The sequence below is a fragment of the Chinchilla lanigera genome, unplaced genomic scaffold, assembly GCF_000276665.1.
Source record: "Chinchilla lanigera isolate Chin_1 unplaced genomic scaffold, ChiLan1.0 scaffold00160, whole genome shotgun sequence".
In the NCBI taxonomy this organism is placed as follows: Eukaryota; Metazoa; Chordata; class Mammalia; order Rodentia; family Chinchillidae; genus Chinchilla; species Chinchilla lanigera.
The window spans coordinates 1,052,773-1,065,880 of NW_004955561.1; the positions used below are offsets into that span (position 1 = coordinate 1,052,773).

Sequence of the window (13,108 nt, forward strand, 5' to 3'; positions counted from 1 at the left end):
CAATGATTATTTAATTGATCACTCATGTATAGCTCAATTTATTTTCCCTGGAGACCACTTTGGAGAAACCAAGATATAGTACAGCAGCCATTGATAATTTCCTGCCATTTTTGTCTGTAATTCAGTATTGTTTATTTGTTTTGCTGAGAAACTATCTTGAAGATACCAATAGGTAAATAACAACCATTGATAATGTCCTACCACTTTGTCTGTAATTCGCTGAATCCCCCTATTGCTATATTGTCCTTCTTTTACTCTTTAAAATAAAAACAAAAACAAAAAACAAAAAGCATAATAGGAACTAATGAAAAATCAGAAGGCTGTACAAAGGGCATTTAAAAACCTGTCTACAGAAGTAATAACAGAAAACTTTACAGACATGGAAAAGAAGTTAACATACAGATATGTGAGGCATATAGGACCCCAAATAGCCATGATCAGGAAGAAAGCACTCCACATAGCATATTAAAATATAATATCATATCATAATTAAAATAGCAGAAATCCAACGCAGGAACAGAATATTAAAGGCTGCTAGCGAAAAGCGGTGAGTCACCTATAAAGGAAAACCCATCAGAATTAAAATAGACTTCCCTACACAGAGGCAAGGAACCTTTGAATGAAGTGTTGCAAGCTCTAAAAGAAAACTACTTCCAACCCAGACTATTACATCTTGCAAAATTATCTTTCAAAACTGTTGGGGAAATAACATTTCCATGATAAAGAGAAAGAAATTTATGACCACCAAGCCAACACTCCAGAAAATTCTCAAGGATATCTTAGAAGGAAACAGTGAAGATAACAGTGCCAAAAGGGCCAATAAAATGACTGCATCAGGTAGGGTTTGCAATTAAGTAGAAGTGAAAGAAACCAAAACAGGAAAATAATACAATGACAGGAATAAGTCAACACCTATCAATTATAACCACCAATTAAATAGACTCAATTCACTGATCAAAAGACAAATTAGCAGAATAAATCAATAAACAAAATCCAACAGCATGGTATACAAGAAGCACTTCTAACACAAAAAGAAATGTACAGACTAAAAATCAAGGGAAAGCCAGGCATTGTGGCACACACCTGTAATCCTGGCCCTGAAGAGGCTGAGGCAGGAGGATTGTCCTGAATTGGAGATTAGCCTGGGCTACATAGTTCAAGTCCTGCCTGAACTACATGGCAAGATCCTATCTCAAAAAATAAATAAATAAATATATAAAATCAAGGGATGGAAAACAATATTCCATGCAAAAGGAACTCAAAAATAAGCAGGAGTGGCTGTCCTATTTTCAAACAAAGTGAACTTCAAATCTGATCAAAAGAGCCAAAGAAGGACATTACATATTGGTTAATGGAAGTATTCAACAAGAAAATAAAACAATTATAAATATATGTACCAAACTGTAGTGCATCCACTTCATAAGACAAATACTACTAGACATAAAAATCAGATAACATCAATGCAAATTATAACCCAGAGCCTCAATAGTTCAACCAAACAAAAAATATATCAGTTGAACCAAACTTTTGAATAGCTAAGTAAATGTAAAAAAAAAAAATCAAAATTTTACCATAGTGTCAGATCACAGTGTAGTGAAACTTGAAGTCAATACCAAAGTGATCACAAGAATTATGCAAACATGCAAATTAACACACTCTGTAATAATGAGTGGGGCACAGAAAAAATTAAGAAATAAGACCACTCCTAGAATTAAACAATATTGCCAGTACAATGTACCAGAACTTCTGCAACACAATGAAAGCAGTCCTAAAAGGGAAGTTGTGATGTGAATGCCCACAACAGAAAAAGAATCAGTGCAAATAAATAATGATGAACCTAAGGGACAAAGAAAAATAGTTTAAATCCAGAGCTTATATAAAGATTATAAAGATCCGAACAGAAATCAATGAAATGGTGACTTAAAAAAAATATAAAGAATCAGTAAGTTGAGCTGATTCTTTGAAAGAATAAACAAAAGATAAAATCAACCAGTCTTACCAAAAAAAGAAAATGCAAGTCAATGCAATTAGAAATTAAGACAGTGAGATCACAACACACACCAACAAAATCCAGAAAATTTTTAGCAACTACTTCACAAAATACATGGCAAAAAATTGGAGAACTCAAATAAATGGAGTCATTCCCAGTTGTACGTGAATTACAAATACTGAACAAGATGTAAAAGTCTGAACAATTGAATAACAAGCGATGAAATTGAAGCAGTAATGAAACACTAAGAAAATAACTAAGAAAAATGTAGGTCTTGGTGCATTCTGTATCAGTGTTTACTAGAGAAACATTTGATGCAAGATACACAAATATGTAAGAATTTATAAGACTGTCTTATAGCCACCTACAGACTTTACTTATAAGACCTCCCCACCCACCCCCAAAAAAACCACCAAAAGACTCCTATAAGAAGGTGTGGAAAGAGGCTCTGTGCCCTAGTGATCCAAAGGATCCAGCTGAAGGCCTGAAGCTCACTGTAGTGTCCTATGCAAGATCATATCAGGAGGCTGAAGGGCCTGCCATGAAAGGCTGAAGGGTCTGTGCTGGAAGCCAAAAGACATCCAAGGTGAAACTGAAGACAAGCTTCTCCAAATACAGAAGACAAGCTCCTCCAAGAAACAGAAGTGAGGTTTCCTTTGTCATTTGCCTTTTACTCCATTTAGGTAGCCAGCTTATTTTTTGCTGACACAGCCAGGGTGGATCTTGTCTTCAGTACATCACTTCAGCAACACCCAGAACTATTCTGATCCAATTTAGTTGGGTATTTCTTTCTCCAATTAGAACAATCAGCTAATTATCACAGATTCACAGTTGAATTCTATAAAAATTTCAGGGACAATCTAACACCGGTATCCCTCAAACACTTTAATAAAATTGAAGTGGAAGGAGAACTTGAAAGGGAAGGAGTACTTCCAAAATCACTCTTGGAAACTAACATCCCCATCCCTAAACTAGACAAGGATCCAACCAAAAAAGAACTGCTGGCCAGTCTGTCTAGTGAATATAGATGCAACATTCTTTAACAAGATACTGCAAAGAATGCAACAAATCATCAAAAAGATCATACAGTGCAACCGAGTAGGCATCATCCCAGGAATGCAAGCATGGTTTCACATATGCAATCAATAAATGTACTTCATCATATAAACAGTCAAAATCCAACATCCGTTCATGATTTAAAAAAAAAAAAACAAACCTTAAAAATAGGTATAGCAGTACCTTATCTTAATCTGATAAAAAAACATGTATGACCAGTCTACTCTCAACATATTAAATGGGGAAAAGCTGAATGCCTTGCCTCTAAAATGAGGAACAAGACAAGGATATCCATTGTCACTACTCCTTTTCAGCACAGTCCTGAAAATGTTAGCCAGAGCAATCAGGCAAGAGAAAGAAATAAAAATGATATGTATAGGAAAGGATAAAGTCAAAGTATAATTATTTGCAGGTGACATAAACCTTTACTTACCAGACCTCTCCCCCCAAAAAAAACACCAAAAGACTCCTATAATAACCAAATTCAGCAATATATATTATGCTGATACAAAGTTAACATAGCCAGTCATGGTGGCACACACCTGAAATTCCAGCACTCTCAGAAGGCTGAGGCAGGATTGCCGCAGTGAAACCAGCCTGGACTACTTAGTAGTGAGTAGAGAACTACATAACAAGGCCCTGTTTCAAAAATAAATAAACTTCCAAAATTAACACATAAAAGATGGGTATGGTGGCAAACACCTGTAACCCTAGCACTCAAGAGGCTAAGTAGGATTGCCACAAGTTCAAAGCCAACCTGAGTTCAAGACTAGTCTGGACTACATAGCAATACCCTGTCTCAAAAAACTGAAAAAAGAAAAACTTAACACAAAAATCAATAGCATTTCTACTGAACTCTCTGAAAAAGAAAACGATAATACCATTCACAATAGCATCCAAAAAAAGTAAATACTTAGGAATTAACCTAAGGACATGAAAGACCTCTACAATGAAAATTGCATCACTGAGAAAGGAAATCAAAGAGAACATCACAAAATTGAAAGCTACACCCCTGTTCCTGGATAGGCAGAATCAATATAATCACAATGGCCATACTCCCAAAGCTGATATATAGAAATTAAATGCAATCCCTATCAAAATACCAGTGGCATTTTTCACATATCTAGAGAAAACAAGCCTAAAATTCATATGGAACCAGAAGAGACCCAGACTAGCAAAAGCAATCCTAGGTAACAAAAGCAAAGCAAGTGGTATCACAGTCCCAGACTTGAAGTTATACTACAGCTTTATACTATACAAAAGAGCATGATACTAACACAAAAACAGGTGTGTGGTTCAATGGAATAGAAGAACCAGAAAAAACCCTAGGCACATACAGCTACCTATTCTTCGACAAAGGGGCCAAAAACATACACTAGAGGAAAGACAGCCTCTTTAATAAATGGCACCGGGAAAATTGGATATCCACATGCAGAAGATTGACTCTAGACCCATATATCTCATCATGTACTAAACTAAAAATGTATCAAAGATCTAAATAGTGAAACAAAGACTTAACCTGCTGGAAGATAAAATAGGGAAAACTTTTGAAGACATAGACAAGGACTTTTTGAACAAGGACTTTTTGTCCCACATGACACAAAAAATAATACCAAAAATCAACAAATGGGATCATATCAAATTAAAGAGCTTGGGCTAGGGATATATCTCAGCGGTACAGTGCCTGACTGGAAAGCACGAGGTAGTGAGTTTGATTCCTGGTATCAAAAAATAAGGAGCTTATGCACAGTTAAGAAAGTAAGCAACACACTGAAGTGACAGCCTACAGAGAGGGAAGAAGTTTACCTGCTATTCCTCAGACTGAGGACTAACATCTAGATTTATAGAAAACTCAAAAAAAATGAGACTCCCCAAAACAAAAAGCGCAGTCATAAAATGGGCAACTGAAATGAATAGACACATCTCAAAAGTACAAATTTCCAGTAAATACATGAAAAAATGTTCAACAAGCCAGGCATGGTGGTGCACACCTGTAATCCCAGCACTTGGGAGGCTGAGGCAGGAGGATTGCTGTGAGTTCAAGGCCAGCCTGGGCTACATGGTGAGTTCAAAGCCCATCCAAAGTACAGAGCAAGACCCTGTCTCAAAAAAAAAAAAAAAAATTAAAAAGTTCAACATTGCTGACCATTAGAGAAATGAAGATTTAAAAACTACATTAACATACTCTCTTATCCCAGAAAGAATGGCTGTCATCAAAAAATATAATAAAACCAAATGCTGTCATTGGTATGGGTAAGAAGGAATTCTTCTGCATTGCTGATAGGAATGTAAACTAGTACAACTGCTGTGGAAACCAATGTGGCTATTCCTCAAAAACACTAAAAATAGAAATTCCATTTGACACAGATATCTCCTTTCTAGGTTTCTTACCAAAAGGATTAAAATCAGTCTATTACAGGGATACATGCTACCTATGTTTATAGCAGCAAAGTTTATAATGGCTAGGTTTTGGAAGCAGTGTGCATGTCCATTAACAGATGAATGGATAAGGAAAATGTGGTATTTATATAGAATGAAGTACTACTCCACATAAAGCAGGACATTTTTCAGTAAATGGATGCAACTTGAGAACATAATGTTAACTGAAATAAGTCAGATATAGAGGATTAAGTATCACATGGTTGCTTTTATATGAGAAACAATATATATATAGAGAGAAAGAGGGCACAAAACAGATAAATAGGAAGTACAGAGAAGTCCAAATAATTCACCAAATTACCTATTCCATTGTTTCAAAAGTGTTTTGATATATATGCTAATTTGTTTCATTTATACTAATAGTTTCTCTTAGTTCATTCAAAAGAAAGTTTCATGCTATTATGTTAGTTTCTTACTTGTAAGAATTTTTTGTCTGTCTTGTACTCAGAGTTACTACTTTGAAGACAATGATACACACTATATTAACTATTGTTCTCATTTTGTTATGAAATTTTTAAATTTTTCTCATAAAATTATTTGAAAACATTTTCAAAAAAAATTTTTGTTTGACTCTGGGTCTTGCTGTGTAGCTCAGCCAGGTCTTGAACTCTCTTTGTGGACCAGGGTGGCCTTGAACTCACAGAAGTCCTCCTGAGCCTCAACCTCCTAAGTGCTGGGATTACAGGTGTGCACCATCCAAAATATTTTAAAATACTGATTGAAAATATTGCATTCCTACTAAAATTTATCTTACCTGAGCAATATCAAAACATTCCAGGAGTTTAATGAACAGGAAAAGTTTTAGGCATTTAATATATATAGATAGACATAGATACAGATTTTTATAAAACATTTGTCAATTTTTTGTTAATTATAATAGAAAATGAGGCTGTATCAGACTTTTTTTTTTTTGAGACAGGATCTCACTGTGCAGTTCAGGCTGGCCTTGAACTCACTTTGTAGCCCAGGCTGGCCTCGAACTTGTGGCAGTCCTTCCTCAGCCTCCTGAGTGCTGGGATTACAGACATGTGCCACCACACCTGACTGTATCAGACTTTCTGACATCACTATGGCAAAGGGAAACGTAATACAGGTAAAAAAAGAGGTGATGAGCCCCAAATTTTTGAACCAATTGATCTTACTTTCCAGGATAATAGCAGCATACTTAACATTGGAAAACTTAGGGAACTTCATTTTTATGAAGGCTTTGATTTTATTTGACTGAGCTTCACACAGCCACACTCTTGAGAGAAATCAACTTTGTGGTAGTCGCATTAATTATATATTAATGGGAAATAGACTAAATGAGGAATATACATAATATAGCACAAAATAGTTTGTTATCTATCTGTGATAGTTAACTGTTGTGTCAGCTTGAATAAGAAACACCCAGTTGATTGGCTTAGCATAGTTCTGGGTATGTCTGAATGAAGGACTTACTGAAGAGGAAAGACCCACCCTGGGTGTGGGTGGCACCAACCAATAGGCTCTTAGCCTAGGTGAAATAAAAAGGGGAAGAGGAAGGAAGTCTCACTTCTGCTTTGGAGGAGTTGATGGTCTTCCATCAATTTTGGATGTCTCCAGGATTGCAATGCAAATTCTTCACCCTTCCATCTCAGATTCTTCAGTCTTCCAATGCAGATCTTTTCGCTTCACCATAGACTCCAATGGGACTCTGCAGTGAGTTCCAGGTGTTCCTGGATAGTTTGGTCTCCAACACTCAGATGGCCCTTTTGCATTCTTCCACACCTGATTCTACAGACAACACATTGTAAGCCTACCTTGTAAGTTTGTGTGTCTGGAAAGATATAGATAGATAGATGATAGATAGATAGATAGATAGATAGAGAGATAGATAGATAGATAGATAGATGATAGATAGAAGATAGATAGATATAGATAGATAAGATCAGATCTGTTACTTTAATGAACTCTGATACACTATACAATGTAGACATAATATAACTTAAAAAATCAGAAGATTGGGGACCAGGGATATAGCTCAGGGGCACAGGGCCTACCTAGCAAGTGCGAGGTCCTGAGTTTGATTCCGGTAGCCCCCACCCAAAAAATCAATAAGCATACTTGTAGTGGTATATCTGAGTGCTTTAATATGGGATAAAGCTAATGAACACAATATTCTTGAGAACTAAGCAGTCGTGCCCAACCTTTTGGGTCCCCTGAGCCACACAGAAAGTATACAATGTAATTAATGTATATAAACACAAAATGTCCTTTTAAAATATTTGTTATAAGGAAAAAAGGGAAAGGGTTCTGCAGGTCACAGGTTAGATATGCCACCGGGGGGAACAAGATAACTAATGTGAAAACAGATGTAGCTAAAGCCTGGTGTCAATATTAACTCTTGGGGTATCCTATCACAGAGGTAGAGATACCTTATCTACCTATACAGAATATGTCCTAACTCTGTCAGCTAGAAAGATGTACAAATGAAGTTTTTGTTTGTTTTTTAGAGAAGTGGCTGATTGCAAGTTTGAGGGAAGAGATGTGCAAGACTAGCCTGGAACATCTTGTCATACTAATGATCAAGTATAATTAGGGCTGGATTTAAAAGACTCACACCAATTTAAAGAGGACTCTACTGCCCAAACATGGGACATTTTGAACATTAATTAGGATAATATATGCAACAGGATTAAGTATATTAAACATATTTATACGCCTGACTTCACAATAGTACCAAAACAGTTATCCATTTAGAAGGTGTTAGTAAACTCTTTTTTGGTTTTTTTGTTTTGTTTTCTGTCTTTTTGAGACAGGGTCTCACTATGCAGTTCAGGCTGGCCTTGAACTCCCTTTGTAGCCCAGGCTGGTCTCGAACTCACAGTGATCCTCCTGCCTCAGCCTCCCAAGTGCTGGGATTACAGGCATAAGCCACCATGCCCAGCTTGTAAACTATTTTTGAAAACTGGTAAACAAAGAAGACTTCAACATTTATCATGTTTTTCCTTTGTGAGTCATTCCACTAGAATATATGTAACTTTCCTTTTTTCCTACACATTTTCTTGGGGGGGTACCGAGGATCGAACTCAGGACCTTGCACTTGCCAGGCAGGCACTTGTGCTGCTGAGCTATATGTCCAGCCCCCTCCTTTTTTCTTTTCTTTTTGCTGTCTGTCTTTTTTTTTTTTTTTGAGACAAGGTCTTGCTATGTAACCCTCCTGATTAGCTGGGGTTATAGGGATGTGCATTCAGCATTCAGGATTGGAGTTGGGATGGCATTAAGAAGCACATAATTCTATTTCTTTGTTGCTAGTAGCTGTTGATGATCAGTGCTTAAATCTTCAATTCATTTAGTGACTACAAAATAATGATGTTCTAATTCTATCATTTGTTTTTATTTGTGGAAATACTTCTGTAAAGGGAAATTTGCAACTGGGCATGGTAGCTCACGGTGTAATCCCAGCCATTTGGGAGGCTAAGGCTCGCAAGTTCAAAGCCAACCAGGACAACTTAGACCCTATCACAAAATTTAAAAATAAAAGGGCTGGGGATGTAGCTCAGTAATAGAACTCCCCTGAGTTTGATCCCAATGCCACCAAACAAAAACAAACCATAAAGCAGTCAAAATGTGAAACACACACACATACACACACACACCCCTGAATTTGATAACACATTCCCACCAGCTTCAACTATTGGTGGTATATGTGTGACTGCCCCATATCACCCAACAGAACAGTCATGCACGTACCACCATGGTTCAGAGCTGCCTGGCAGCAAGGTATATGAATTACAGCCCTGTCATGAACATGTTAAACAAATGGATCCCAATATCAGTTTGCTAGAAATACAAAGAACAGAGATTTATTCAACTATCCCACAAGAGTGAAGGCAATAGAATTACACTGTGGAATGCTACTGAACAAATGGTTCAACTTTTTCAGATAAATTGCAAGAAGGATAAAATGAGATAGGAGGGACATTTTTTTTAAAGGCAAGACAGGAAGGACATTTTTTTTTAAAGCTGTATTGTGTATTCCTTTGTGGGTGAAAAAATATAGATGTGATTACTATAAAAATCAAGATAGTGGCTACTCAGGAAGAAGATGGATGATATTAGGAACACATAAAGAACTGGGCTGGTTGGCAAGATTCCATGCCTTTACTGGTAGTTAGGAGGTATTTTATAATTCATTAAGGTGTACCTTTGTTCCTAGAAGTCCAGTGCTCTATCCATTGTGCCACAGAGCCACCTAAGGTATACATTTGTTTCATGCTTTTTTTTTTTTTTTTTTTCTGTATTTGTGTTATTTTTGAGCAAACTAAAGACAGAATTTTATCCGGCCACTAGGCCTAACAGGATTTACCAAGCCCAAGTTGGATGTATTTCTAGGGTCTAGCAGTACCTGACCAAAATATGCATTCAATAAATGCTTTGGTTTTTTGTGGGGTTTTTTTGGAGTTTGTTTTCTGAAGTTTTTAAAAAATTTAATTAGGTTGTTTGTTCATTTGCAGCACTGGGACTTGAACCCACAGTGGTCACACTAATTAAGCACTCTACCCTGATCTAACAATGAGCTATGTATATGTAAATTTTAGGACAGATTCTTCCTAAGTTGCTCAGGCCAGCCTTGAACTTGTAACCTTTCTGTTCCAGCCTCCCAGATAGCTAGGACTGCAGGCGTGTGCCACTAGGCCTGGCCAGTAAATGCTTTGTTGAGTATATGACTCTGAAGAAGCTTCCAGCCCACTCAGGTTGGACTCTTGCAGCCATCTCAGTGAGTTTACCATCACCTTCAAGTGCATCTGCTCAGGCACCATGGCTAGCATTGTCCCCAGCCCACTGCTCCGCCTACGTGGACTGGCCACGGCCATGGGCCCAGACTAAACTTTTGGGTGTAGTGAATTCTACCAACTTCGTGCTTCTGAGCCCTGACCTGTCTTCCAGTGGGAGTACCCTATGTCATCGGGCCTCCCCAGTGCTTTCTGCTCTTAGCACATAGTCCTCTCCTGGTCCTTCTCTTGTAACTGTTCTGTTGTTCTCTGAACACACCTCTTTTCCTCCACAAAGCCTATCTCTGTCCTACTCTACTGAAATAAAGTTCTCTCCTTGGGACACCATTTCCCTTGCAAACCACAAGTGGCTGCTTACTACCTGACATCCTTCTGCACAGAGCCTTTCTTCGAGTCTCTGAGACAGCTGCCTATAGTGCAGATGAAGATCCCTGCCCCACTGGTGCTCAGTCTCCTCTTAGTGCATCCTATAGACACCTTCCCTTTCACTGCTATTATCTTTTACCTTTCCAACCACTCTGATTTTTGAGCAAGTTTGGCATGTCTCCCCCTCCTCCTCCAGTTCTGCTGTATTCCCCACTCTTTGAATGGAAGCCTAACCAGGGTGCCTGTCAGAGTCTTCTTCCCAAAGTCCTGGGGATACTCAGGCAAACACTCAGCCCTCTACCCACAATCTCCTGTCCTTCCAGTTCCTTGATAAACATCAGTCCCTCAGTCCCTCTCTTGGCCCCACCGAGGCTCTCTTTTTCCGATACCCAGCCTACATCTCAGAGAGGATCTCTGAAACTTTTAAGATCCTTGTCTTCCTTTGCACCTGCTTGTCAATCTGCTCTTCTGTGCCTGTTCTCCTGTCTGTTGCTACCACCACAGATTCATAGTTGGCTCTCAGTTCTTTCATGCATCCTTCACTCTAGCAACTATTCCAACTTCCACCTATTCCATTCTTCTCAAAGCCCCTGGCTCAATAAGAAAATGGAAGAGGGCATCAGAAAAGAGCTCCCTGGCTGGGCATGGTGGCATACACCCGTAATCCCAGCACTTGGGAGGCTGAGGCAAAAGGATCACTGTGAATTCAAGGCCAGCCTGAACTGCCTAGCGAGACCCTGTCTCAAAAAGAAAATAAATAAATAAATAAATAAATAAATAAATAAATAAATAAATAAATAAAAGAGCTCCCTAAACTTTGCACTCCCATCTACCCCAAAGTAACTTAAGTTTTTCTATCTTCACCTTTCTCTGTGTTACAGGGTAGGTCATCTTTTCATTTCCAAGCCCAACCTCTACACCCTGGGTTGGCTGGCTCCGCTGGCTCCCACCTCCCCCAGGACTTGCTCCTGTGGTCACCTCTTCATCCTCTGAGTTGCCATAGCCTGTGAATATCCAAAACACTCCCATATTTAAAGAGATCCAAGCTGCTTATAAGGCATGAGGAAACATACCTGTCATCCCAGCTAGGAGCACAAGTTTCAGCCCATTCTGGGCAACTTAGCAAGAATCCATCTCAAAACAGCAATGTAGGAAAGGCTGAGGGTATAGCTCAGCATTCCCTGGGTTCAGTCTCCAGTACTGCACAAAGAAAGAGTCCACCACCCAGCTAACATGCTGGTCCTTTTCCACTGCTGGTTTACTGTGTGTACTATTTCCTAAGTCAATTCTAGTGGCTCATTTCTTCTCTTTACGTGCACTTCCGTTTTAGTAATCCAGTCACCTCCTGCTGTCTCCCTGAACTTGCGCTTACCAAGTTCAGCAGTGGTTTTGTTCTCAAACTCAGTGGACATGTTTTTCAGCCCCTCAAACTGGACCTCTTCTCCATCTGACCAGGTGACCTTTCCCATGAACTCATAGCACCACAGTTATGGTGCTCCTCATGCCCTCTGATTCCTCTGTCGTCTCCCTCTGAGCCCTGTGTATAGTGTTTGTGGTCCACAGGCTCTGCTTTTCCCACCATACAGTCATCCTGGGCAGGTGTGGCTTTGCTCCTGGTTACAACCATTCCCTGTATGCCAATGTCTCTGACTCAGAGCTTCCTTCATTTTCCCACTCCACTAAGTCAGTTGCACAAAGACAGCCCTACCAGGGTGCCCCACACACATCTGAAAAGCAGCACTTCTTGAACCAAAATGATCATCTTGACAGATAGTCCAATCCCCATGGGAGGGAATGACTCACTGACCTCTCTGACGCCTTTCTATCCATCTCCGCACAGTGCATTACTGAGTGTCACCAATTCTGTTCCTAAATAGAGAACATCCCTTTTCCAAACTCAACTGCTAGGGCCAGGGATCTAGCTCAGTGGCACAAGTGCCTGGCTGGCAAGTGCAAGGTCCTGAGTTTGATGCCCAGTACAAAAAAACAAAAACATGTATATACCACATTCAACTGCCATCACCTAGCTTCAGGTCATGCTTCTGATTCCCCTTTTATTGAAATCACCTCTGATCTGGTTGCCTGACACCACAACCAGCATGATCTTTCTCAAATGTGAACCTTATTGTGCCCCCTTCTCTCTTGCTTAAAATCCTCTGACTTCCTGTTGCTCTTGAGTCTGGATTGCTGTGTGTGGCTTTTGGACCCTTGTCAGTGTCTTCAGGCTCTTCTCTTGCCTCCCATGCCTCCCACTTTACATTCCAGCACTCCTGAATGGATTCTGTTCTCCACATGCTGCAGTGATCCAATGCTTCTGCCTTTTTCCTTGGTGTGTTTGTTCAAGCTCTTTCAGGATGACCTTCATGGTTCTTTCTGCCCAACTTCTGCTCACCCTGCACTAATCTTCCACCAAACAACGTTTACAGTACCCTGCACTTAGCAAACGATTTCGTGTGTGTGTGTGTGTGTGTGTGTGTGTGTGTGTGTGTGTGTGTGTGTG

At 39.2% G+C, this 13,108-nt stretch overlaps 1 protein-coding gene across 2 annotated transcripts in view; it reads left to right on the forward strand.

The window, feature by feature from the left end:
- The window catches only part of Setd5 (SET domain containing 5), a 122,874-nt gene that overhangs the window by 83,959 nt on the left and 25,807 nt on the right, over positions 1-13,108 (forward strand). The window contains exon 24 of one of the 2 annotated variants that reach the window (XM_013509077.1): positions 7,960-8,203. The exons of the other annotated variant lie outside the window; for it this stretch is intronic. Within the exon in view, the coding sequence (XP_013364531.1) occupies positions 7,960-8,045 (86 nt within the window). The 3' untranslated portion in view covers positions 8,046-8,203. Of the gene's footprint in view, positions 1-7,959; positions 8,204-13,108 lie in introns of those variants that run through there. 2 annotated transcript variants of the gene reach the window in all.